A 23,370-nucleotide genomic window follows, 5' to 3' on the forward strand; every position below is an offset into this window, starting at 1 on the left:
AGATGCTTCAATGTCAGCATGCATGTATAATTTGTTTTCTATTATATATATATATATATATATCTCACTTACTTTTTACACAGGCTGTGATCTTTTATCAATATGTATTAAAAAATTAGTTATTTTATTTATTTAAAATGATTGTATACTGTTTACGATATATTTATAGTATCACATCAGTTTACTACACCTATATCTACGACGCCATGTTTTAGCAAACTAGAAAGATTGGCCAGACTCCTTATTATAGGGACTCTAGTTGAGGTTAGAGGATAGTGACAAGGTAAGGACAAATATGTTTATTACTTTTAGTACTTTTAGTACTTTTGTTGTTGTCGATGCGAATAAATTTATTAGTTTTCTTGGAAAACATGTGATTATTTAAAGGTTAATCTAGAATGCACTTTTTGCTTCTTGTCTTCTAATCTCTCTGCATTATGCTATTGTGTTTCTTGTCTTTTCCTTTCTAAGAAAAGTCGTGTAAAACATATATCGAATATGTCGAAGTAATTGACGTTTCCGTCGATTGATTCTCTCGTTGAGCTAACTTCGTGAGCGGCTGCCGTGCCGTGTATTTTGACAGTTGTGTGTATAAATAATTAACAGTATAATAGTAACAATACATTATTAATTGTACGCATTCAAGCATTTTAACAAATACACTAAAAGATAAGAAATTAAAAGCTAAATAGCGTGCATCTATCTAGTAAGTTAAAATTGGCGCTTTGCATTTAGGCACACATCTGATTGGTTGAAATATTGAGCGACCGCCATTATGCGTAAGGCCGATATTTCATGTGTCGTACGACAAGGCTTTTCAAGCCTGTTTATTGGCTGTAAAACAGAGAGATTCTCGGATCTCTCTGACCTATAACCAATCAACGTGCTTGAAAAGCCTTGTCGTACGACACATGAAATATCGGCCTAATGCAGGATTCACACTGCGTCCGACATCCGACGTACGACGTCCGATATCCAATAGGAGAGCTTGATTTCTTGATATATAGCTAACAATATTTTGTAACAAGCTCTGCTATTGGATATCGTACCGTCGTCCGTCGGATGTCGTACGCAGTGTGAATCCTACATAATGCTTCACCTTTCTAATTACACCATGAGTAGAATCACCTATTATTTTTACACCGTGGCCACAGTATATACAGTAGCGCAACTCTCTCTCGGCACCTTTGATGTAAGTGTTGCCTAAAATGGAGTGCGCATGCGCGAAATGTGGCAGTTATTAGACTATGCCTTTCTCTTTTCATCCTTTTTTCGCTCTGTCAAAACGCACTAGCACAGTATATATAGTAACGCACTCTCCCGATTTTATGTTGGCGGAAATAGAGTGCGCATGCGCTAAATAAATAGGTTGGATAGAGCGAAAAAAGGATGAAAAGAGAAAGGAATAGTCTAGTCACTGCCATATTTCGCGCATGCGCACTCCATTTTAGGCAACATAAAATCGGGAGAGTTGCGCTACTGTATATACTGCGGGAATATACTTCTCTCTCTTTCTCAGCGTACTTTGAACGTTGTGCGCATGCGTCGGATCATCCCCTCCATCAATAATAAATAGAAGGATAAATATACATATATGTGTAAGGAAGAAGGAAAAAGTGATTGATTCCGCTTCAGGGTATAACCTTGTTACAGTTAACAGAGTCAGTTTAGTCGGAATAAATAAATTAATCCTAATTTTATGAAATAAACTTTTTCAAGATTGCCGTTATGTGTATAAGAATACAGTGCAATCCCTTACAGAAATTTCATGATAATCAGTGCAAACTAATACCTATTTCATACCTATGCAAACTAATGTTTTCAGTCGCATTAGGCGCATTAGGCTTTTTGCCACATAAATAACATATCTTGACCATTTTTGCCTGTGTACAACAGCACACATCTAATAAGCATAACGAGCATAACCTGTTCGCGTCATCTCACTGATCGCACTCTATTTTCCTATTGGCGGATGCAATCAATCCAACGCATGCGCACAACACTCAAAGTACTCTTAGAAAGAGAGGGAAATATATATTCCCGCACCGTGGTTCTGGGACCGCTTCCTCTCACTCCCTCTTATAGGCACTAGCCATATAGTAGTATTACATATATGGATAGTCACGTGGGTAGTCATGTGAGAGCCGAACATATTCAAGTCACGACGAAACTAGTCGAAGTCAAAAGACACCCTCTCTCCGCGATTATCGCCTACCCTTCCTAGAAAGACTCCGTCTATATGTCGTTGTTGGTATGTATACTTTTTACTCTGGTTATAAGTCGTTTGAAATAATAGCAATTCTTTTCAAAATTCTCAAAATGATTAATTTGCATATTTTGAACTTTTTTCAGAGTGTGCAGATTGTAAACAATGCTGTTCAGCAGGAGCACATTTGCATTCCGACAGTGCTTGCAACGAAAACTTTTTACGACTGTTGATACATTCTATCTTGTAGAATTACAGAAAAATTGTAGGAAAAATGTATATGATTACAATCAAACTCGTAACTTTAGAAATTTTGGTCATACCAGAAGAAAATTTCGCCTTTCCTCCATTATGCCAATTATCATTTGTAGCATTGGTATGCTTGTAACTATAAGTTTTGATTGGCAACGGTAAGTGAAGTGAATAATATTAATTATAATCAAATGATGCAAAAACATTAAATATATCATTCAACATACCAATGTACTATTCTATATTTTACAGGAAGCTTAACCTAATACCTAAAGTAGATGCTGCTAGTATCTTAGACTCAGAAAAGACTCAGAATAATGAAAATGTAGAAAATATAGAACAGGATGTACAAAAGAAGAAGAAAAACAGAAAACAGAAGATTGGATTTCGCGATAGAAAGGTTTATTAAAGACTTACATTAGCCATATGGTGATATATGTGTATATACAATTCTTCAAGATTATCTCAAGTTAGATTGCAAAGCTAAGATTAATTATGTAATAAAATAAGGAAGAGATATAACAATTTTTTTTCATACGCGTTAGAATAGTACTGTAGATTTTATAATTTTAGTGTTTTACTTGCACCATATATCTATGCAGAACGATGCAGGTTCAAGTGTTTTTACAGATAATAGAGTATGAGAATAGGATTAGAGCATATTCAACGCCAGACAAAATCTTTCGTTACTTTGCGACTGTGAAAGTAATTAGTTTAGAAGGTATTGAAATCTATATGACACCTGATGATTTTCTTCGAGCTATCACGCCAAATATGCAGCAGCCAGATGGTATGGCTTCCTAAATTTTATTGTATTTGTGCTAAAACATAATTCTGAAATTGCATCTTTCTGTTTACAATTATTTATGATAAATCTTAGTAACAACTACTTACCTGCTTCGCTCTGTTAACTAAAATATTTCCTATCTACTAATTTCTTACCTAATATCAGGTAAACACAAACTGTTGATTGCTAAAATGGAATATGGATAGTATTATCGTACAAGTATTTCTGAAAATTAAAAGTTGATAATTTTGCACATTAATTAATTTTAAAATTCGCAACTATCTATTAATTGATGTATGTGCAGATAATAGAATACGAAAATCGTATGAGGCATTACTCGACACCAGACAAAGTATTCCGTTACTTTGCAACTCTCCAAGTCACAAGCAATGATATACACGAAGTATTTATGACGCCGGATGACTTTTTAAGATCGATGACACCTGGCGTGAAACAACCCGACGGTGATTCCATATCCCTACGAGCCTTTTCTCATTTTTAAATGAAATATTGGGCGCGTTCAGTGGATTCAACAGTTGAGTCTGCTGAATACGCCCATTGTTAGATACAAATTTTCAAATTAACTATGACATGCTTACTGATTCCTTATTGTTCTAGCTTTTCTGCATGTGCAAAACAATTAACATTTTTAGAAGTTATCATTTATATTTAATATATTGTTATATTTTTTCGAGATCATATTATCAGATTTATCATAAAGAGACGGTATACTGAAAGAATGTATAGTGGTAATAATTATATTATTATAATTTTCAGGTCTTGGACTGGATCAGTACAAACGTTACGATCCAAAGGTACATAAATAAAATTCACAAAAAAATATTAATTAAGGGATATTTTTCTATAGAAATATTTTCTTCCCTATTTAGAATATTCACACCAAATTAGAATTAGAATTGGATGAAGATAGCATCTTCTACAAGCTAGGCAGTGCTGGCCTTATTACTTTCTCTGATTACATCTTTTTATTGACTGTATTGTCAAGTAAGTTGTTCACTATTTTTTTAATTTTTAATTGTATATCCAAAATATTTGCAATATAATGTAGTTAAGAATCTACATACGTAGTATATAAATTCACACGAAATTATATTAGAAACATCCAAGATCCAGCTTGACCGTAAATAACTTATTCTCATCGGTATTTAGTTTGAAACTCTCACGGTCCAAATAAGATTTAATATTGTAATGTAGTTTAACATACGTATTTTTATTCAAATGTATAACAACTGAACTTCTTGTAGTATGATACAAATATCAAGTTTCAATGATATTCAAATTTGTTTTACAGCTTCTAGACGTCACTTTGAAATTGCCTTCAGAATGTTTGATTTCAATGGAGATGGTGACGTCGATTCTGAAGAGTTTGGAAAAGTAGCTACATTGATACGACAACAAACTAGTATAGGTACTCGACATCGCGATCACGCGACTACAGGAAATACATTTAAGGTTATAATATTTATCTAGTTTTGTTACATATTATCATAAACAATAATTGTTAAATACTTATTAATTTGAATTACATAGCACACACAATCAGACTTGATTGAATAAACAAAATCACAATATTTTTTAATTGGGATTTTAGGGAGTAAATTCTGCGCTAACAACATATTTTTTTGGACCACAAATGAATCAAAAGCTAACAATCGAGAAATTCTTGGATTTTCAGCAGCAATTGCAACGGGAAATTCTGAGTCTTGAGGTATGGTAATCAATCCTACTTGCCATAATGTACATAATCATTGATTCCATATTATATTATAGTATTTACTTATATATATATATATATATATATTTGCTTAGTTTGAACGACGAAATCCAGACGAGTATGGCAACATTACTGAGGTAGATTTTACAGAATTGTTATTGGCTTATGCTGGATATCCAGCGAAAAAGAAGGCAAAAATGTTGAAGAGAGTAAAAAAGACGTGAGTGGAAAAATATTTAATCTTTATATCTATAAAATCTAAAATTTTCAAAAATATTACGTAGTTAAATATCATAATTATTTATAGCTTTAAAGAAAATCCGAAAGGGATCAGTAAAGAAGAATACCTCAAGTTTTTCCACTTTTTAAACAATATTAACGATGTTGATACAGCTCTCACATTTTATCATATAGCTGGCGCATCTATCGATCAAGGTATATAAAATAATAATGGCTAGTTACAAGTTACAAATATTCTAATTGAAACTGAAACAAAATAATTATGGTTCGTTAATTGTAAGAAACAATCAGTCAATCATAGGTAATTAAAAATTTCAAGTAAACGCAACGCTGCATTCTTATTGCTATATTAATTATTTATGGATATATGTATAATTCTGTAATATAATATTGCAGCGACATTAAAACATGTAGCAAAAACTGTAGCACATGTTGATCTAAGTGATCATATCATTCAAGTGGTATACACAATTTTCGATGAAAACAGTGAGTTAATTTTTATGACTAAAAATGCCGTATTATTTTGATACTTTACTAAGAAAAGCTACAATTAATTTTCTTATAAGTTATAGCATTAATGTATCTTAAATGTATATTAAATATATAAAATGTATTTAAAAATGATTAAATTGTTTATAACACATCTTATTCCACAGTGGACGGACAACTTAGCAATCGAGAGTTTGTCGCTGTAATGAAGAACCGTGTGCTGCGCGGCCTGGAAAAGCCAAAGGATACTGGTTTTGTCAAGTTAATTCAATCTATGATGAAGTGTGCGAAAAACAACAATCTCCTGTCGTACGATAAATAATTGAGTATTTAAATGCTACTTGGTCTTCTTTAGGTACCTGTTAAATTAATATTTGGAGAGAAATAAAATATTATGTAAAGTATAGAATTATAAAATATTTAAAACGCAAGTTTGCAATTGTATTAATTATAATACTTATTATAGAGCATATATCGCTTGTAAACTAAAAGATAGATAGTTACGTTAAAAATAAATCCTACATCAATGATGTATTACGTTAATACACTTTCACGCTTGTATTAAATAGAGCATATCATCCGAAAAAGATGTGAAATGCAGGCACCATAATTTCTCCTATTCAATGCGTCATCCTCTTCAGTAGTTTAGCATTCACTCGATAAGACAACAACGGATTGCAAGTTTAAAGTTATATTATTAAATACAATAAGGATACAACAATGTGGACAAAATATAATTTTAATTTGCTTTTTATACAAGTGGCAATAATACTACTTTTCGTAAATTTTGTCGCAACCAATTTATTGGAAAAACTTACAGATATGACTTTAAGAGGTAAATATTCTAAGAGTAAAAATCGTGATTCGATTGTGTGCATATTATAATATTACATGTATACATTAATTTGTTTTAATCATGATTATAAATTTACAAATTGTGAAAAGAAAGGACCTCAAAACAGGAAAGAGCAGATATTTTGTCAATGGGACAATACTTTCAGTGAGTGAAGTCTTTTTATTTGGCATCAAATTTTTTAACTTATTTATAATTTTACAATATATATGCCATGTATTTTTACACACGTTTGAATTTTCATGTATTTTTAAACATTTTTTTTATTTTACTCGACACATAGTTCAAATAAAATCTTATAAGTTTTGCCACGAGAATTATAAATTATTTAATAAAGTGAGTTTGTTTTTACGAGTCATAATATTTGTGTAAAATGACAAAAAAAATTGTAAATTTTAATGATCGTTAACATGTAGAGATATATTTTCGGAACATTTGGCGCCTCTTAAACTTGAATTTGGTTACGTCTGCGAGAATCCTATTGAATGGGAACAAAGATTCGAACGAAAAGATTTTGACAATAACCGTTTTAGTGGCAAGGTAATTATCTTATTTGACGATTACACATTTTTTTGTAAATTAAAGTTATTAGAGTAATGTGAGTAATCATCAATTGAGTATTCATCAATTTGTTAATATATCTATTTAAATGTAATTTATTATTTATAATTGGTTGCAATTTTTAAGGTGAAATGGGGTAGCAGAAATGGAGAATATGGCGAACAATATTGGGATTTAAATCATTAACTTTAACAAAGACTAATAATTATATTTATAAACAAACACTGACAATCAGTTTAATAAAAATTCCTTGTTTGAATTTGTTTTGTACAATTTATTCTACTAATAAAGTAATTATTGTGAAGAAAAGATTTTTAGAACAATTAGACGAAACATTAAATATTTTTAATTATGAATTATAAATGATTGAAAGCGTGAGCTATAGAGAAGTTGATATAAATGTGAAATAAGAAAATACTCGCAACAGAGGAGCATCGGTGGTTCAGTGGTAGAATGCTTGCCGGGTTCGATTCCCGACCGATGCAATATCGCGTTATTTTTGTCAAAGGTTCATGCGAATCTGGAATTATTCGAGACACAAAGAGAGGAGTAGTCGTTGGATAGAGTGTCGAGTTTTAAAAGTAAATTTTCTCTATATATATTTTTATGTAAGAAAAATTTACCAAAAAAAGTTAATGCATCGGCCGGGAATCGAACCCGGGCCGCCCGCGTGGCAGGCGAGCATTCTACCACTGAACCACCGATGCTCACGTGAGTTCTCTCTTCTATACTGACTCAATACGTTCAAAATTCATAAGAATTAAAATTGAAAGTCGTCATTTTTGTTTGTGAAAAAAAAAAAACTGAACGTTATAGTCGATGATAGTGAATAATTTTGATGCGAGGCAGTTATGGAGATTGTAGACAGACTAGCAGTTTTTCCAACATCCAGCTCGCATACAAGTGTGAAATGCCGTTTGACCTGCGCCCGTAGAGGTCGCGATTTACTTTTGAAACGAGTCGATGGTCTTTTGATCCGATTTCGCGTGATTATGTTACAATTACTCAAGAACAAATCGCAGTTTGGTCAAGTTATGAGAGACGCGGCCTTCTCGTTGGTCGAAGTTAATTACGCGACAGGTGGAGTAAACGAGCTGGTCCTACAAGCGGTCGACAAGGCCAAAACCAAGATTCAAACCAGACAGGAGATGATCGGTGGGATTCGACTATGGATTTACGAGGCCTTCCGCAGTGGCGCCGATCCCTTCGAATTTGCTGGATTAGCCAGAGGCGGTCAACAAGTGATTATATTACCTCTGGCACGCAATAATATTCGCGCGCTACACGCGAACCGTACTTAATATACTTTCATCAATTGTTGTCGCGGTCATTTCCCCGACATCTCGCACGCGATACGTCGCAACAGGTGGCTAGATTGAAGATCAATTACGGAAAGGCGATAGATCTGCTGGTCGAATTGGCGTCGTTGCAGCGCAACTACCAGATTCTCGATCGGGTAATCAAGAGGACGAGACGTCGCGTAAACGCTCTTCGCTATATCATTATACCTCGATTAGAACGGACTCTCGCGTATATCGTCACCGAACTCGACGAATACGAGCGAGAAGAATTCTATCGTCTTAAGAAAATACGAGAGTGGAAAACGAAGCGACGTGACAAACAGTCATCTTATGATTTCATTCGGAGCACCAATAATATCCTGGACGACTCGGACGAGGATCTTCTCTTTTAATATCTAATAGCAGCGAATTGGGTAATGTAATGATTCACACATGCATGATTCGCGAGAGTGCGCTTGAAGAAAATACAGTAGTCGCTTCTCTCTCTCTCTCTCTCTTTGTATGCGACTTTGTGCGAATAATTAATTTTTCAAAAAAAGGTTCAATTATATACCAAGAAAATACGCGCTGTCAAACATCGGGATATGATAATGAGAACGTAACTCTGATGCTGTTCTTTCCTTCCTCCTATCTATATATAATAATCTACTCTCTCTACAGATCTCGTAGATGCATATAGCAGCTGCTGAAACGACAAACTCCTCCTCCTCCTTTCGCACGAAAATTTCAACTTGCCACTTGCCAGGCATCATATTATTATTATACATATATGGTATTTCAATTAATATATATATATATACACATATATATACTGATAATTTCTTTATAAGAATGCGAGTTTCCTTGCTATTTTTGCAGCGTTCCTTCAACCGCTCAAATTTAAGAAGTAATCTCGTTCTTCATCTCTCTTTTTTCCATTCTTTTTCTTTCATAAATTAGATATACCTACATATAAAAAATAATCCGCTCTACGAATACCAAACGCGAAGTAATCGCAGAGCTAGGGGATTGGACTCGATCGCTACGACACGAACAAGGCGCAATCCGACGAATGTATGTATAGAGTATATGAGACGGGACGGAAATCCCTCTGCTGATGCCTGCGCGGTGGAGAGAGAGAGAGCCAGAAGGCCGGCAGAACCAGGCTGAACCAGGCAAAACTGCTAGCCAGCAGAAGCAGGTACCCTGTAAAGAAGCGAACAAGCATACGTAGGCAGGAGGGGAGGGATAAACAGACGTCACGTCACGCTAAGGCGCTGTTATGGCGCAATCCGTGGACGCGAGCCGACTCGGCCGAGCTGGAGCCGCTGGAAGACGAGAGTTTAGTCGCACCGAAAGCTTCGACGAGGGAGGACCGTAGCGCGTTCAGGCGGTGCCTGAATTCTCTTCGGCGACGATTCGTCGATTTTAATTCAATTCACAATGATCCGCCTAAAGGATCATTGTAGCACGCGTGATCGTTGTCCGTGATTGGTCGATCGATTCATGCAATCGCCTTTGTGATCGATTCATTTCTTCGTTCACATTTGAAATCACACTTCTACGTTTATTTAAACGCGCGCGTGTCGCGCGTCACACGCTGGATCGTGAACTGTTAATTGATCATTGTTGCGTGCGTGCGTGCGTGCGTGCGTGCGTGCGTGCATGCGTGCATGCATGCGTGCGTGCATGCATGCGTACACGCGTGTCCTCGTGAATGGCTTGCAAACTATTCCTTTTCTGAGAGAAAAAAACAAGATCTGTTTACTGTACAATATGAACGACATATGTAAAAAAAGTTAATTATTTTTCAAATACACATTTCTAAATTATTAAATTGAAGTGTGTGTGAAATCTACATTTCATCAAGTTCAATTTGCGTCGTGAAGGATAAATAAGTGACGTGTTAGGTTATCGTGTTGAAATCTCGCAGTTGTTGAAACTTGATTAAATTAAAACCAAGACTGAATCTACATTGGAGGAGAAGCACCGGTTAAATTGATCTCATTTAACGCACAAGCAAGTTAATTCAACTATTCGTCGAGATTGAATTTGACACGTCTCTTCAAATAAAGAGCTATGACAGGATTGTAATTAAAAGAACGCAACGTGAGTTCAATTGAATAAATAGTAAAATTAAATCTTTTTTCGAAAAGGCATTATATCTCTCTCTTATAGTCAAAATTTAAATTTAATTAACTCTCGCAATGTTTTTCTATCATCATTACATTTTCAATATAAATTAAATTTCTGTATTAAATTTGTACGTTTTCACAAAATTTTCTTACCAGAAATTTCAATTAAAATCAAGTTTATAAAATCTTATTGTATATGTGCATTTATCTCTCTTCTATTTCCGTATTTTACACTATTTTTCCTTTTTTTAGAGTTTTCGATTGAAACACTTCCACACGATGCTCGATCGTGACATCCCAGCATGCACGAGTTCCATAACACGGCGAGTGGCATATACGATAGAAAACGTGAGATAACGTTTACGACATAACATAATTTGGAAACCGTTTTTCGTGGAAAATGCGTTGGATTTTGTTGCCATTGTTGACGTTGATACGTGGTGCAATATGGTGCGTGCACGGCGCCTGCGAGCCGATCAGAATCGAGATGTGTCGTGGCCTTGGCTACAATGTCACTGTCATGCCGAATCTAGTTGGTCACGAGATTCAAGGCGATGCCGATTTTACCTTACAAACCTTCAGCCCGCTCATTCAATACGGATGCAGGTACGTACAAAATGAGTGCGCTAGCTTTCTTCGCAATCGTTTGTCGATCAATAATACGAAGAGCGTTTTGATCGATAATAATAATTTAACCGTATTTGACGCGAAATGAGATTATTCTTTTCCACAAAAATGTACAACCAACCTTTATATCTTTATGTACGTAAAACGTACACATTATTTACATAAAATTGGGAGTACAAATTAGTTCGGTCTGTTTTCCAAAAGATGATCGCCTCCAAAGACGAGTCATTTTTTTGAGATGGAATTCGAAAATTGCCTGAGAGATGGGAAAAAGTAGTAGCCAGCGATGGACAATACTTTAATTATAATCTGTTCATTCATTTTGTTTTGAAATAAATGCATTTTTGAACACAAAAAACGGACCGAACTAATTTGTACACCTAATATATCAGCTGCGATTTCATATTAGATATCTTTTTTAACAATATATCCTCTCATCTTTGAAACTTGGAACAATTAAAAAATGATAAATAACTTTTTTTTAAGCAGAATCATCTGATTTTTGCATCTCGTTTGTAACTTGTTGCAGTGCGCAACTGCATCTGTTCTTGTGTTCGGTGTATGCTCCGATGTGTACCGAGAAGGTTCCCGCACCTATAGGTCCCTGTCGAGGTCTGTGCGAACAAGTGCGGGCACGCTGTTACCCGGTTCTTCAGGGATTCGGTTTTCCCTGGCCCGCCGCGTTGAACTGTTCCAAGTTTCCACCGGAAAACAATCACCAGCATATGTGTATGGAAGGGCCGGGCGAGCCAGGACCGGCTAATCCTATTCAGGTATTTAGAGCCTATCGATATGAAGACGAATGATTCAGCCGAAAACGAAATGTAACCGCGATTAATCAAATTGTTGCTCGACGACATATAATATTATCGTATTGTTTATCTATCCAGGCGGTAAGCACTAATAACGGACCCTGGGGCTGTTCCTGGTACGCCAAGTCTGGATTATACATCTTTCTGAATCGCTCTGGAAGATGCGCCGCCGCTTGCGATGCTGATATTCTTTGGTCACAGAAGGACAAGAGGCTCGCGGAGGCCTGGATGGCCGTATTCGTAACGGTATGCCTAGTCTCTGTCGCGATCGCTATCCTGACATTATTGAAGCCACGCAAACGGCCTCTACTGACTAGCCCCGCAGGTAAGAATCTTTTGCAAAGTGAAGCCATTTCTACTTGAAATTGCGAAAGGATATGATGCTATTCTCCGCGCGTTATAACTTTTCATTTAATTGAATTAAATCTTTCGAGATCTCAACAAGCTATATTATTATGGCGGTCGTTTCATCGATTCTGCAAATGCTATTTTTTTCATGTTCTATTGGATTTAAATTCTTACAAACATATTATAGATAGATCAAATGACAAAGATTATATTTGCTTACAGAGCGTGCGATAGTCTTTTTGACAATTTGTCATGCGGCAGTCGCAATTGGTTACGTGATTCGATTGGCTGCCGGCCGGCTAAATGTCGCCTGCACTCCCGTGATTTCGTTACATCCACAGGATCAAGCTGTTATAGCCCAGCAGCAGCAACAGTACCTAACACAAGACGGCCTAGCTAATCCATATTGCGCCGTCGTTTTTCTGCTACTCTATTATTTTGGAAACGCAGCGATCGTTTGGTAAGTTCATTCCCCTTTTTTTTTTGCATCACATTTCAAGATAATTGATGATTGTAAACTACCGCGCGATTGGAACATCGATTACATCTCCGTTTAATTTGTCGTATATTTATAAACAACGCAGAGAGGACGTTTGGCTGATGCAGTTTCGTTTAGTGGAAAAAAAGAATTTCAACAAGTTTTCTTTATCGCGTGTTATCACTAGAGTTTAATTACGCACAGGTGTGAGAATCAAATAATACTCTCATAACATGTTTCAAAGTTGTCGGGTGTTGCACAGCGCCTTGTTGCACTCGCCTTGCTGTGGCGAGACTGCATCGTCCGAGGTAGGGATAACAATCTGGCAACAGTGTTGACTCCCCTCGTGCCGCTAACGAGCCTCTGACTCCCATCTCGTCCCATCCCATCTCATCCCGTTTATACTGAGAGAGGCTCATCTTAACGTGTCTAACGGGTGGCATACTTAAGTAAAAAATTATCCGTTTGCTCGTGTATTTGTTTCGATAATCTAATTGTTATGTCGTGTCTTGTATAAAAAAAAACTCAAGAGAGTCTCAATGTGTGTTTTTGTAGAAAATCTACTTTCTAATACGATACAAATGTACATATTTGTTAATTACAAATTATAGAATTTTACGATGCGCAAAGAGATGTTACAATTATAAAATTTCAATATTCGTCTATTATGAAAAGAAAGAGCTTTGTAAAAGATTATTCTTCGATTCTTAATTATTTTCATCAAATTTTTGACTTTTCAGAACTTTTAGATTTTTTAATATCTAAACTACCGCTACTGTAGTCTTCAGATTTTCATCCACATATATTTTTTAGAATCTTAATAGGTACCTTGCGTTCGTAAATCTTTTATTCGGATAAATGAGGATCACCCGGTATGTAAGGTGGGTCGGAGAGGAACCTTGTTGCCAGATATGCATGGAGTCAATGGCATTCCATCTTAGAGAAAGCAAGTTGCTTGAGAAGGAAAAAGAAAGTGCGAGAAAAGCAGAATGAGAGAGAGAGAGAGAGAAACGAGACGAGAAGGTGGAAGATGGACGAAACGACGCTTCCAACAAAAACAAGATGATTCACATACGAATACCATTTGTGGTTGTAATTGTACAAACGAGTTTTGCAAAATCGATCGTCTTATAATCTCTCATGAGTTTTCAAATTTATTTAAACATACAATTATTAATCCAGGCATATAAATATTGCAATTTTTTTTCACTTCCTCTTCGATCTTCATCGATTTCGAATTCATGTTCTCGTTTACTAATTTTAAAACTCGTTCAGACTTGGGGCTTTACACTGAAAAGCATCAAGTTTTAAATGAGAAATCAGTACGCGCGGTTAAACCCTATCTCGCGAAGATCCGACCCTGAACTCGAAGCCCGAATACTTTTGCGCGCCGTGCCGTAGCGAACTCTATAGCGTATGGCCATAATTTACATCGAAAGAGCCGATAAACATCGCGCCCTCCGGACACGAAACCACGAAGCTATGCACCATGGACCCATAGGGTCCTAGCCATGCATTGTCCTGTCTCGCCTTCCATACCACCTCCCTTTTCACATTATTCCCGCAACATGTGTCAAGTTTACGTGAAAAGCAACGAGATTCCTTTAAAACAGATATGACTCATTTTCGAAAATTCTCCAATTTGTAAGCTCTATTTTTAATAGAGCTCCACCACAAGAATTTATGTGCGTTTGATAAAAAAAACTGATCTTTTAATTTTCTATTTGTATCTTCACGATAGTTGTGAGAGTTAAATTACTAATGAAATATTTTGTTAAAATTAAAAATATAATATACAACAGATACATAGAAATTTTTAAAATTTTCCAAAAATTATCAAATGACGCGAGATTCAATCTATTGAAATCTTCTGTCCTCTCGCGAAGAATCGATAATCGGCGTTGCTACGCCATTGACAGAGAGGATCGTACGGCCCCATGGTGGTAGGTAATCCGGCAGTTTCGTGTTTCCGTTTCTCTCTTTTCTCTCCTTCCTTCCCGTTCCTCTCCTCTGCCTCCCTGCTCCAAGAGTTTGACGGCCGTCTCAAGAACGAAGGAAGAAAAAGGACAAGTCGAAAGAAGGGCTCGAGGAAAGAGCTGATCCATCATCTCTCTCTCGGTGCCCAACCCGAGCCTTAAGGACCCGGATCCGAGAATTTCTCGATAATTTATCCAAGATAAGAGCTCTACTGAGAGCGACTACGCGTCAGAGTGAGGAACGCTGAACCATCCCGATAACAAGTCTTCAGCGTTATCTGGCGCGTTTGTCTATTTCGAGGAAGACGAAACGTCACTGCATTCTTTTTTTTGTCCTTATAATATAAATACGTTGGACATATATATATATATCGTAAAGCATATACTTTAGACGATCTATATAATTCAAAGCAAGATTCTATGTATGACTTTACGTTTTTTAAACACATTTTTTACTACACAACACATAAAACTAATTGGAAGGAAAATTTTATTGCGAAATCCGAATCAATTAACTATAAAGAATTACTTCAACATATCAAATTAAATTCGACAAATATACGCGTTTCGACACAGACTTTCCATCTTTTCCTTTCCGAACAATGTTATTTGTTTTGGACATTTCGTTTGCATCTCATCTCATCACAATGAGATTCAGAAATTTGCCTTGCAATTACTTTCGAATACAACTTATAGTTGAATCACAACGATTTGCGTATGTAAATCACGTATACGTAAACGAATTTTTCTATGCGAGTGAATGTTGATCGACATCAATTTTTCCGAATTCATCGTGAGAGAAGATCGCGAGCGAAACGATCGAGTGGAAACGGGAAGAACGCGCGCGCGCGCGAAAAAGAGAAAGAAAGAGTGAGTGAAAGGGGAGGAAGCATCGGCGGGTAGGGATCCCGCGGGGTATATAATCAGCGAGATGAGATGAGAGGGGCACTAGCTACCTCTTGTTTGTTTTGTTAGTTAGCGAGTCGTTAGGTAGTCTCTCCTCTCTCTCTCTCTCTCTCTCTCTGCCCTCCTCCCGCGACCAAGTCCGAGTTGCACGGAAACTGCGAGTGGTCGACCACCCAGCCGTGTAGCTAGCAGCGTGGGTAGCGAGGTTACGAAGAGAGAGAGAGAGAGATATGCCGCACAACTCTAATCGGCCTTATTACGCATACTTTGACGCATACATCGAGCTTGTTACTCCTTATTAATAGTTCCTATGTCAACTGTATGGCTGTTACTCGTGGCTGTACGGCGTTGATATATAGGCCGAAAACGTCCAGAAAAATCATATCCTTTCCCCTTTTACATATATGTATATTTACACACACCTCTATCCTTTTTTTTTTATTATACTATATTGATTCTCTTTGTACTCTCTCGACTTGTTAGTATTATCCTTGGTATGCAAAGCGATCGTCATATCCTACACAATAAGGTGTGTGTTAACGTCCCTTTAGATGTTTTTTCTTCTCCTCTTTTTATCGACGTTCCACGAGTGCAATCGCGGCACTCCATTCATCACCGTGCCCGACGCGGAATTCGTCGGGCGAGTTTTTGCTTTTCCAAACGCGATAAATTCGGAAGAGAATTAGCGAATCCGCCGAACCTCCTTACTCGGTCGCGCCAATCTAAACTTCCTTTTCGTTCCGCAATTTCGCATAGAGACTCGGTTATCTCGCGCGACGAATCTTTCAATAGAGATATCAAATTCAACCTTCTGCGGGCACTGTCTAAAGATATATATATTTATTCAAAAAAAAAAAAGCTCGGAATCGTTATTCTCGTTACATTCAATGCGTTACAGCAAGGGAGAGCCGGACTACCTGTTGGTTAGATAGATCCGTGTAGATGCGCGCCAAGAGACACGGCTACCGTTGTTCACTGGGTAAATATTACTGTATGTACATATAACATATATAGCGGGGGCAAACACTCGAGAAGGTTGACTACCTCACGAGACGAGGATTTCGTCGACGTATAGCTAACCGCGCACGTATTATTCTTTTCAAATAGATATGAGATTTTTTTTTGTATATAATAATTATAACATGACGTTATTTTTTTCTAATCGCGTCGTCAAAGTCTCTAGATGTACTCGCATTTGTCCTCATACTAATTGTCTTATATGTATATCGATTTCAAATGATATGTAAGATTATGTTCCGCTGAACGAATGGACTCGCTGATGAGAACCGTTTCGGAACGAACAATGGTCCAGCGGTGCGTGGTATGGTCTCGCGTGAGACAGAACGCGCCTTTCTTCGTCTCGTGCATGGTCGTGCACACGCACGTGCAACCGGTGCAGCCGCGTCACCCTGCGCCTGTAAATCCTGTAATCCGTTCTCCCCGCGCGGCGCAACCAGTTCGCCGAGGGAGTAGAGGTTGCGGTGAAAAGCCGACTAATTAATCACGCGAGTCCTCTCTCTCTCTCTCTCTTCGACAAGATCGAAAAGCAGCGCGAACAGGTCAAACGAGGCGCAAACACTTACTCGGCCGCCTCGCGTCACTCCATCTCACTCGATCTCTCAACGAGCTGTGTGCTCGTTCTCTACCTTCTATACCGTCTGTAGCCGCCCTCTCGACTCCTCGCGCGCGTTTCTTCCTGCCTTCCTCTTTTATTTATTCGAGTTGCAAACTCGCAGGGCCGTACGATCGAAGAAGCTCTCGGAACGCGTGATCGAGAATTCCATATTCGCGCATCATCGACTGCACCCTTTACAGTTTCATCGCATTTTGTAATTTTTCATGCATATTTGACATTTTACGTTTTTTTTTCTCTTTCTTTTTAGCTGATTTGATTACTTTAAATCAAATCAAAATTGTGTATATAGAATTGAATCTATACTAAATAATCGAATCGCGTTGTTGTCGCGCGAGTATATTACCTCTATATGCTGCTATGCGATTTGGACCGCAGGTGGGTCGTGATATGCGCGTGGTGGTGCATAATGGCCAGAAAATGGACGAGAACGGCTGGCAACTACAAGGAGGATAGTTTCGGACTACAGCAGGGATTCTCAACCGTCGCCGCCGTCGCGGCCTGGGGCCTCCCTGCTGCACACACTATCGCCGTTCTGGTCACGAGGGATGTCGATGCCGACGAGTTGACTGGTAAGTCTATAAGTTGCTAGAAAACACACCTCGGACAAGGTGTGTTTTACGAAATCACTCCCCATCATTCTGATGGACGCGGCGTTACTGACGTCGTCATTATTAATTGTAACTTTCGGAACTTTCAACTGCCTATACGCACAATGGAGCGCGATATTAAAACATTTAAAATTCGCGTACGTTGCTCCTCTAAGAAGAATGTCCGGAGTGGTTTTACGGCCACGCCTCGTTATACCGTTTGTTTTATGAGGTTGCGCGCCATTGGCGTATAGTTGGATCCTCGGGATTCTCGTGATCCTGCAGAGAGTTCGTCCCTTTTCCTATATATATATACGTCTTCTTCGATCATTGTTTTTTCCATCCCTACTCGTCTCTCTCTATTCCTATCTTTATCTGTCCTTGCCATCTTCCCTCCATCGATCTTAATTCGAGTGAGGTCCAGTTGAGGCTATTTTATGCTAATAACGCACCGCGCGCGCTCTTTCGTATTTACGTTCTCGACGATAAGTTATGCTCGAGAGCGACCAGCCCCACGAGATTAGCATCTTCGAATTAAACGACCGCAGTTCGGATCGTAGCGATACAAAACCTTCGATTATTCGCATATACATAATCATTATGTATTTACTCTTGAATGTGTAAATACGCGAATAATACAGATATAAATACCGCAGTACACGTGAACTTTGTACTAAAAAATATTAGGAAATGTTATTTTTAATCGTTCTAAACTCATTTATGATATATGCGCGTACCTCTTAGTTATTTCGCGCTCGATGTTTCTCTTTGTGCTATATATATACTTCCAGTCTCTGTGTGTTCGTGGATAATAGAAAAAAAAAACGAAATTAGGTCGATCCAGTTAACTTGTGGATCGCGAAAGGAATGTCAGCGATGCGCTCCACCGTCAGTTGGAGCAGAATCTGCCGCATTCTCCCCCTCGCGAAATAAAAATTTTCCCAACACGTGAAAAGTAGAACCAAAATCCTCGCCTTCTCTATTTTTAGAAGAAAAAAAAAGGTTACATCGCTTCATTTACATCTAATTATTAGATCGGAGAAGTTGGAAAAAAAAAATAGATTTTAACGACTGTATACTTTTTTCGGGCAACATCCGAAGGTGCGCAATGTCTATAGGAATATGTTCGCGTATCAATGTTCTTTTTATTATTAGGCTGGTATTCACACAGTCGATTTTTATATTTAGGGAGCATCTTAATACTTGAAGAGGTCTTAAGATCGCTATACCAGTCTTGTATTTATATTTTCTTAAATGATCGTATAACATGTTTCGCAATTGCAATTTTTATTAAAATTGCATATCTCCCAATAATTTCTAATCTTGTTCCCCAATCCTCCGCCTCCGGGGGCTGTATAAATGGACATTTTGGAAAAGATTTCGCAGCACGATATAAATTTTCTGTGTTACAGCGAGTTGTTTCGTCGGTCAACAGAACGCGCATTCCCTTCTCGTATTAGTACTAGCACCGCAATTCGTCTATCTATCGTTCGGCGTAACGTTCCTTTTAATTGGCTTGGCAACGTTGGTGTTACCACGGCGTCCGGCCGTGACACCGACGTCAACGTCGATGTCAACTTCATCGTCTTCGTCGACGGCGGCGGCGGCAGCGGCAGCGGCAGTTTTAACGGCGTTAACGGCGTCCCACGCTAATCCGTTGCGTTCGCAGCGTGAGATCTCCAGCAAATCATCCCCAGGGGAAATTCACCGGCGGCAGAAGCAGCTATTGACTCGCGTCGGTGTATTCGGTTGTCTCTACGCCACCCTCATTATTTGCCTCGCCAGTACGACTTTCTACGAATGGTGGGGAAGGGATACGTGGCTTCGAGCACCGGAACCGTCAACGGCACCTCGTCCACCCGTTCGACCTCTGTTGCAAGTTTTCGTCCTACGATTAGTAGTGAGCCTCGGTGCCGGAGTGATGGCCGCCGCGTGGATCTGGTGGCCGGAGGTATCGAACGCGTGCCGGAAGCTGCCGCATTGCAAACAACCGCCACATAAGTGTCATCCCGTGCCCGTCGTACACTGTTACAACGCTGCCAATACTCCCATACCTCATCAGATTCACCACCTCACTCATCTCACGCCGCCGCAGCATCCTCTCTTGCATCAGCATGCAACGTTACCGAATTCGCAATTGCCTGCACATAGGAACCATAAGAAGCATCGGAAACATCGGAAACATTATCATTCCGGTAGCGAAACGCAAGTTTGAACTTTCAACGAATTAACACGCAGAGCGCGACGTATAAGATATACTCGTGTCCTACGCGAGTAGTTTGCTGTAGTTTATTGTGCCTCTTGGAGATGACGCACGCACGCACATTGAGCGATATAAATACATATTTCTAATCTGATCTTTTACTCAGAGTTAATCTGCGAAAACTCCATCCGAGATCGAGTTAGCGATAGCATTTATTGTGTATATCTTAAGCTGGGTCCACAACCTCGCTTTAAGAGGCCAATCACAGTCGATTATTTTTCTCCCATTCAACTATGATTGGCCAATTTCTTACGGCTTAGGGCCTCTTAAAGCGAGGTTGAAACGATCTTACACAATATGACTGCCGGAATATTACCTAACATATATTATACATAGGAACGAATTACACTACAAAATATGTAATATACTTTTGTATTTGCCTGTATCATTTTTTCTTATGTATACTCATAAAATTATCTATTCTAAGTTATTTAGCATCTTAATTAATGACATCATTCATACGACAATTGTTAATTAATGCATCTTTTATTTCTCTCTCATTCTATAATTGTAATAGTACAGTATATAAATTTATAATAACATTCTTTCAATTTATATAAATAGGATAGCGTGCCAAAGTCCCATAGAACTTGTAGATAATATCCTTATCATAGGATAGCGTATAATATTATTATATAAATTTTTAATTATGACTTGCTTGTGAAACAAGCAGAAACAATCGCATTAATATGAGTCTTGCTTTAATTTTTTATTGCGAGCAGATAGCCCATGTTAGATTTACGTATCATTGTGCTGTAACATACACACACATAAATAACTGACAGCAATCGTCGCGTTTTCTGCGATATATACGCCATTGAATTTATCCGCCCAAACATTCATGACAGAACGGATGCTAAATTTAAACTTCAAAGAATAGGTCAGAGGAGGAGGGGGGGAAGGAAGGGAGGGAAAGAGTGTGTCCGTTTAGATCTTCGTTTGACTTGAACTCGTACGTACAACATTATTGTCATCCCTGTCATCAGTAGTGATCGTTTAAACTTTTAAACACATACATGTACATATACATTATACATATAGAAGGTTGCGCATACACAATTCTAGAACGATCGTACCTTGATTCTGTGATGATGTATAATTTCTAGTAGCGCGACTTTTACATGCAACTCGAAGAAATAAATTCGTAAAATTTCCATTTTCCTCTATATTAGTGATACGTATCTATTAGTACTCTTTTTTTTTATTCCGTCGTAAATGGATTTCAATTTTATATAAAAAGAACATATAGGAAAGATGATTTAATGTGTGATGATAGATTATTTAAAATGATTGTTAATGCAATTTATAATACAGATATATGTAATAAAGTTGTATATGTGTACTTATATTACAATAACTATATAAAAAATAACAGAGACAAATTCTTTGCCTAACCAGTTATTTAATTTAGAAATAAATAATAATAAGGCTACGTACTTGTATGTGTGCTACAGGTTGTGTCAGGCCGCCGACCGATGGCGCTACCATCGAGGGCTGTATGGCGTTGCAGGCGTTACCTGCGGTGCTCAGTCTGTTCTTTTTCGGTTTCCTCTCTAGAATATACTCGTTGATTAGAGAGATACAAGCAAAGCTCCCAGTCTCCAGTGTATTGCGTGCGTCATGTCATGTATACCTTTTATAAGACACGGCGATAAATTGTAAGTAGCGCTTTGTTTAGTATTATGTTCCTTTTTAAGTTACGTCGTGAGGTCTTAACAGTTCATGTCGTTAGACAATAATTTTGTCATTAATTTCTAAATTCTCTTCTTTTTCTTCTTCATAGCCGATCTTGCGATACCGTTATATTATTAATGCCATACGCACGCGATCACGTCTACACGAGTTAGCATATTCATTTGAGTCTGTAATAAATTATCTTTAAACTTGAGACAGATTCAGTGATTAACCTTTCACTGTGGACTAAGCATTTTCCCGCCTTTCCATTTCGCCTTCAGCGAATTATCGTTGGCGTCAGACACGTTAGCCCCCACAAGCGGGTTGGAAATCGCATCACTGCTTGTCACTTGAAAGATAACATTGAACGTTGTTTGTAAAAAGAAGGACAACTTGAACGTTTTATATTGATAAATTGACGAAAGAAATGGATGCTGATTTTGAAGAACTTTCGCATGATGCAAACATAATTGCTAGACTGAAGCAGTTGAGCGAAACAGCCTTCAAAATCCAGGATATGGTGGATTTGGTTAGCGATCCTTCGCTACTCGATAAACTTTCCAATACAGATAAAATTAAATATCACTTATTGTTATCTTACAGTCTTAATAGTCTATTTTGGATGTACTTGAGAGCCGAAGGTATGTAAGAATTGTTATTTTCAAAAGATATAAGTCAAATAACTAATTTAGATCATAAGGCCTCTGTACACGGTCAGTAATATTGTCAATATCACAATGAATACTGACAATATTATATTGATTGTGTGTGGTTAATATTAATGGATTGACGTAGAATACTGACGATGATTTGGATTCAAATACATGCTTTATCCTTAAGATCCATGTCACCATAGATAATAATAATAGATAATAATATATACGTCAAATCACGTCAAACTGAAGTGAAATATTATCAATAATACCTGATCGTATAAAATTATAAAAACTAATGCATACTGTCAGTAATACTGATCAGTAATACTGACTCAGTATTACTGATCGTGTAGGGAGACCTATACATATTGACGATTAAATTATTATTGATTGTAGGAATCGATCCATCCAAGCATCGAATTAGATCAGAAAATGAGAGACTGAAAAAAGCGATGATACGAGCGAAACAAATCAATGATAAAAATACACTTATGCCACATGTCGATATAAATGCTGCTAAGAGATTTGTGAGGAACAGTTTGTGGGACGTGAAGCAGAAAAAACACAAGAGCATGGAAACGGAAATTAACAAGTCTGAAGAATCACCACCTACATAAATATTATAAATTCTATTATTTATACATATATTTATATAGAATTTATTGCCTACGTGTATGTATTTACTTGAGAACTTGAGATGTTTATCGCTTTAATCAACATTTTCATTATTAATGTTTAATTAAAAAAAGATGAGATTCAATCGTGTCTTTTCGATTTGCATTATTATTCTAGCACCCTATTGATATCCTATTAGATAACGAGATAACAATATTCACGGTGTAAAATGATTTTTTGTCGCTTCATGCGTA

The 23,370-nt window shown here is 37.5% G+C and overlaps 5 protein-coding genes and 1 non-coding gene across 9 annotated transcripts; 5 read left to right on the plus strand and 1 right to left on the minus strand.

The window, feature by feature from the left end:
* The first annotated feature begins 2,428 nt into the window (after positions 1 to 2,428).
* MICU1 (Mitochondrial calcium uptake 1) lies at positions 2,429 to 6,186 on the plus strand. 2 transcript variants are annotated; one of them, XM_018540017.1, is made up of 11 exons: positions 2,429 to 2,616; positions 2,711 to 2,858; positions 3,089 to 3,248; positions 4,023 to 4,060; positions 4,136 to 4,250; positions 4,558 to 4,718; positions 4,858 to 4,974; positions 5,076 to 5,200; positions 5,288 to 5,415; positions 5,617 to 5,706; positions 5,877 to 6,186. In XM_018540017.1, the coding sequence occupies exons 1-11, from the start codon at positions 2,558 to 2,560 to the stop codon at positions 6,029 to 6,031; spliced, it is 1,296 nt and encodes a 431-aa protein (XP_018395519.1). In that variant the 5' UTR covers positions 2,429 to 2,557; the 3' UTR covers positions 6,032 to 6,186. The 2 variants fall into 2 exon arrangements, with proteins under 2 accessions (XP_018395519.1, XP_018395518.1); XM_018540016.1 differs by lacking the exon at positions 3,089 to 3,248 and adding an exon at positions 3,550 to 3,709 and having other exon boundaries at positions 2,430 to 2,616; positions 5,877 to 6,182.
* Positions 6,187 to 6,692: 506 nt separating this feature from the next.
* On the plus strand, positions 6,693 to 7,320 carry LOC108773981 (uncharacterized). Its single transcript, XM_018539972.1, has 3 exons — positions 6,693 to 6,709; positions 6,979 to 7,102; positions 7,250 to 7,320. The coding sequence occupies exons 1-3, from the start codon at positions 6,693 to 6,695 to the stop codon at positions 7,307 to 7,309; spliced, it is 201 nt and encodes a 66-aa protein (XP_018395474.1). The 3' UTR covers positions 7,310 to 7,320.
* Positions 7,321 to 7,759: 439 nt separating this feature from the next.
* Positions 7,760 to 7,830, minus strand: TRNAG-GCC (transfer RNA glycine (anticodon GCC)). The gene has a single exon. It is a non-coding gene; the product is annotated as a tRNA-Gly (tRNA).
* Positions 7,831 to 7,974: 144 nt separating this feature from the next.
* LOC108773998 (V-type proton ATPase subunit D) lies at positions 7,975 to 10,916 on the plus strand. Of its 2 annotated transcripts, none has more exons than XM_018539998.1 (3): positions 7,975 to 8,364; positions 8,490 to 8,837; positions 10,791 to 10,916. In XM_018539998.1, the coding sequence occupies exons 1-2, from the start codon at positions 7,975 to 7,977 to the stop codon at positions 8,814 to 8,816; spliced, it is 717 nt and encodes a 238-aa protein (XP_018395500.1). In that variant the 3' UTR covers positions 8,817 to 8,837; positions 10,791 to 10,916. The 2 variants fall into 2 exon arrangements, with proteins under 2 accessions (XP_018395500.1, XP_018395499.1); XM_018539997.1 differs by lacking the exon at positions 10,791 to 10,916 and adding an exon at positions 9,085 to 9,166.
* A 4-nt stretch (positions 10,917 to 10,920) lies between these two features.
* LOC108773997 (frizzled-4) lies at positions 10,921 to 20,515 on the plus strand. The gene is made up of 6 exons (XM_018539996.1): positions 10,921 to 11,144; positions 11,695 to 11,938; positions 12,056 to 12,302; positions 12,548 to 12,785; positions 17,697 to 17,890; positions 19,321 to 20,515. Exons 1-6 carry the CDS (start codon positions 10,939 to 10,941, stop codon positions 20,121 to 20,123), a joined length of 1,932 nt encoding a protein of 643 aa, XP_018395498.1. The 5' UTR covers positions 10,921 to 10,938; the 3' UTR covers positions 20,124 to 20,515.
* A 1,043-nt stretch (positions 20,516 to 21,558) lies between these two features.
* On the plus strand, positions 21,559 to 23,133 carry LOC108774039 (nuclear nucleic acid-binding protein C1D). 2 transcript variants are annotated; one of them, XM_018540045.1, is made up of 3 exons: positions 21,559 to 21,829; positions 21,955 to 22,486; positions 22,898 to 23,133. In XM_018540045.1, exons 2-3 carry the CDS (start codon positions 22,273 to 22,275, stop codon positions 23,116 to 23,118), a joined length of 435 nt encoding a protein of 144 aa, XP_018395547.1. In that variant the 5' UTR covers positions 21,559 to 21,829; positions 21,955 to 22,272; the 3' UTR covers positions 23,119 to 23,133. The 2 variants fall into 2 exon arrangements, with proteins under 2 accessions (XP_018395547.1, XP_018395548.1); XM_018540046.1 differs by having other exon boundaries at positions 22,065 to 22,486.
* The last annotated feature ends 237 nt before the right edge of the window (positions 23,134 to 23,370 follow it).

The sequence above is a fragment of the Cyphomyrmex costatus genome, unplaced genomic scaffold (assembly GCF_001594065.2).
Source record: "Cyphomyrmex costatus isolate MS0001 unplaced genomic scaffold, Ccosl1.0 scaffold23, whole genome shotgun sequence".
Classification (NCBI taxonomy): domain Eukaryota; kingdom Metazoa; phylum Arthropoda; class Insecta; order Hymenoptera; family Formicidae; genus Cyphomyrmex; species Cyphomyrmex costatus.

Bases quoted from the DNA above. Each gene is read 5' to 3' on its own strand.
- LOC108774039 (XM_018540045.1), top strand. From the start codon at position 22,273: ATGGATGCTGATTTTGAAGAACTTTCGCATGATGCAAACATAATTGCT. The intron at 22,487-22,897 runs GTATGTAAGAAT...TATTGATTGTAG, and splicing joins GATGTACTTGAGAGCCGAAG to GAATCGATCCATCCAAGCAT.
- LOC108773981 (XM_018539972.1), top strand. The intron at 7,103-7,249 runs GTAATTATCTTA...GCAATTTTTAAG, and splicing joins ATAACCGTTTTAGTGGCAAG to GTGAAATGGGGTAGCAGAAA.
- LOC108773998 (XM_018539998.1), top strand. From the start codon at position 7,975: ATGGAGATTGTAGACAGACTAGCAGTTTTTCCAACATCCAGCTCGCAT. The intron at 8,365-8,489 runs GTGATTATATTA...ACGTCGCAACAG, and splicing joins TAGCCAGAGGCGGTCAACAA to GTGGCTAGATTGAAGATCAA.
- LOC108773997 (XM_018539996.1), top strand. From the start codon at position 10,939: ATGCGTTGGATTTTGTTGCCATTGTTGACGTTGATACGTGGTGCAATA. The intron at 11,145-11,694 runs GTACGTACAAAA...AACTTGTTGCAG, and splicing joins CTCATTCAATACGGATGCAG to TGCGCAACTGCATCTGTTCT. The intron at 12,303-12,547 runs GTAAGAATCTTT...ATTTGCTTACAG, and splicing joins TCTACTGACTAGCCCCGCAG to AGCGTGCGATAGTCTTTTTG.
- MICU1 (XM_018540017.1), top strand. From the start codon at position 2,558: ATGCCAATTATCATTTGTAGCATTGGTATGCTTGTAACTATAAGTTTT. The intron at 4,251-4,557 runs GTAAGTTGTTCA...TTTGTTTTACAG, and splicing joins TTTATTGACTGTATTGTCAA to CTTCTAGACGTCACTTTGAA. The intron at 4,975-5,075 runs GTATGGTAATCA...ATATTTGCTTAG, and splicing joins GGGAAATTCTGAGTCTTGAG to TTTGAACGACGAAATCCAGA.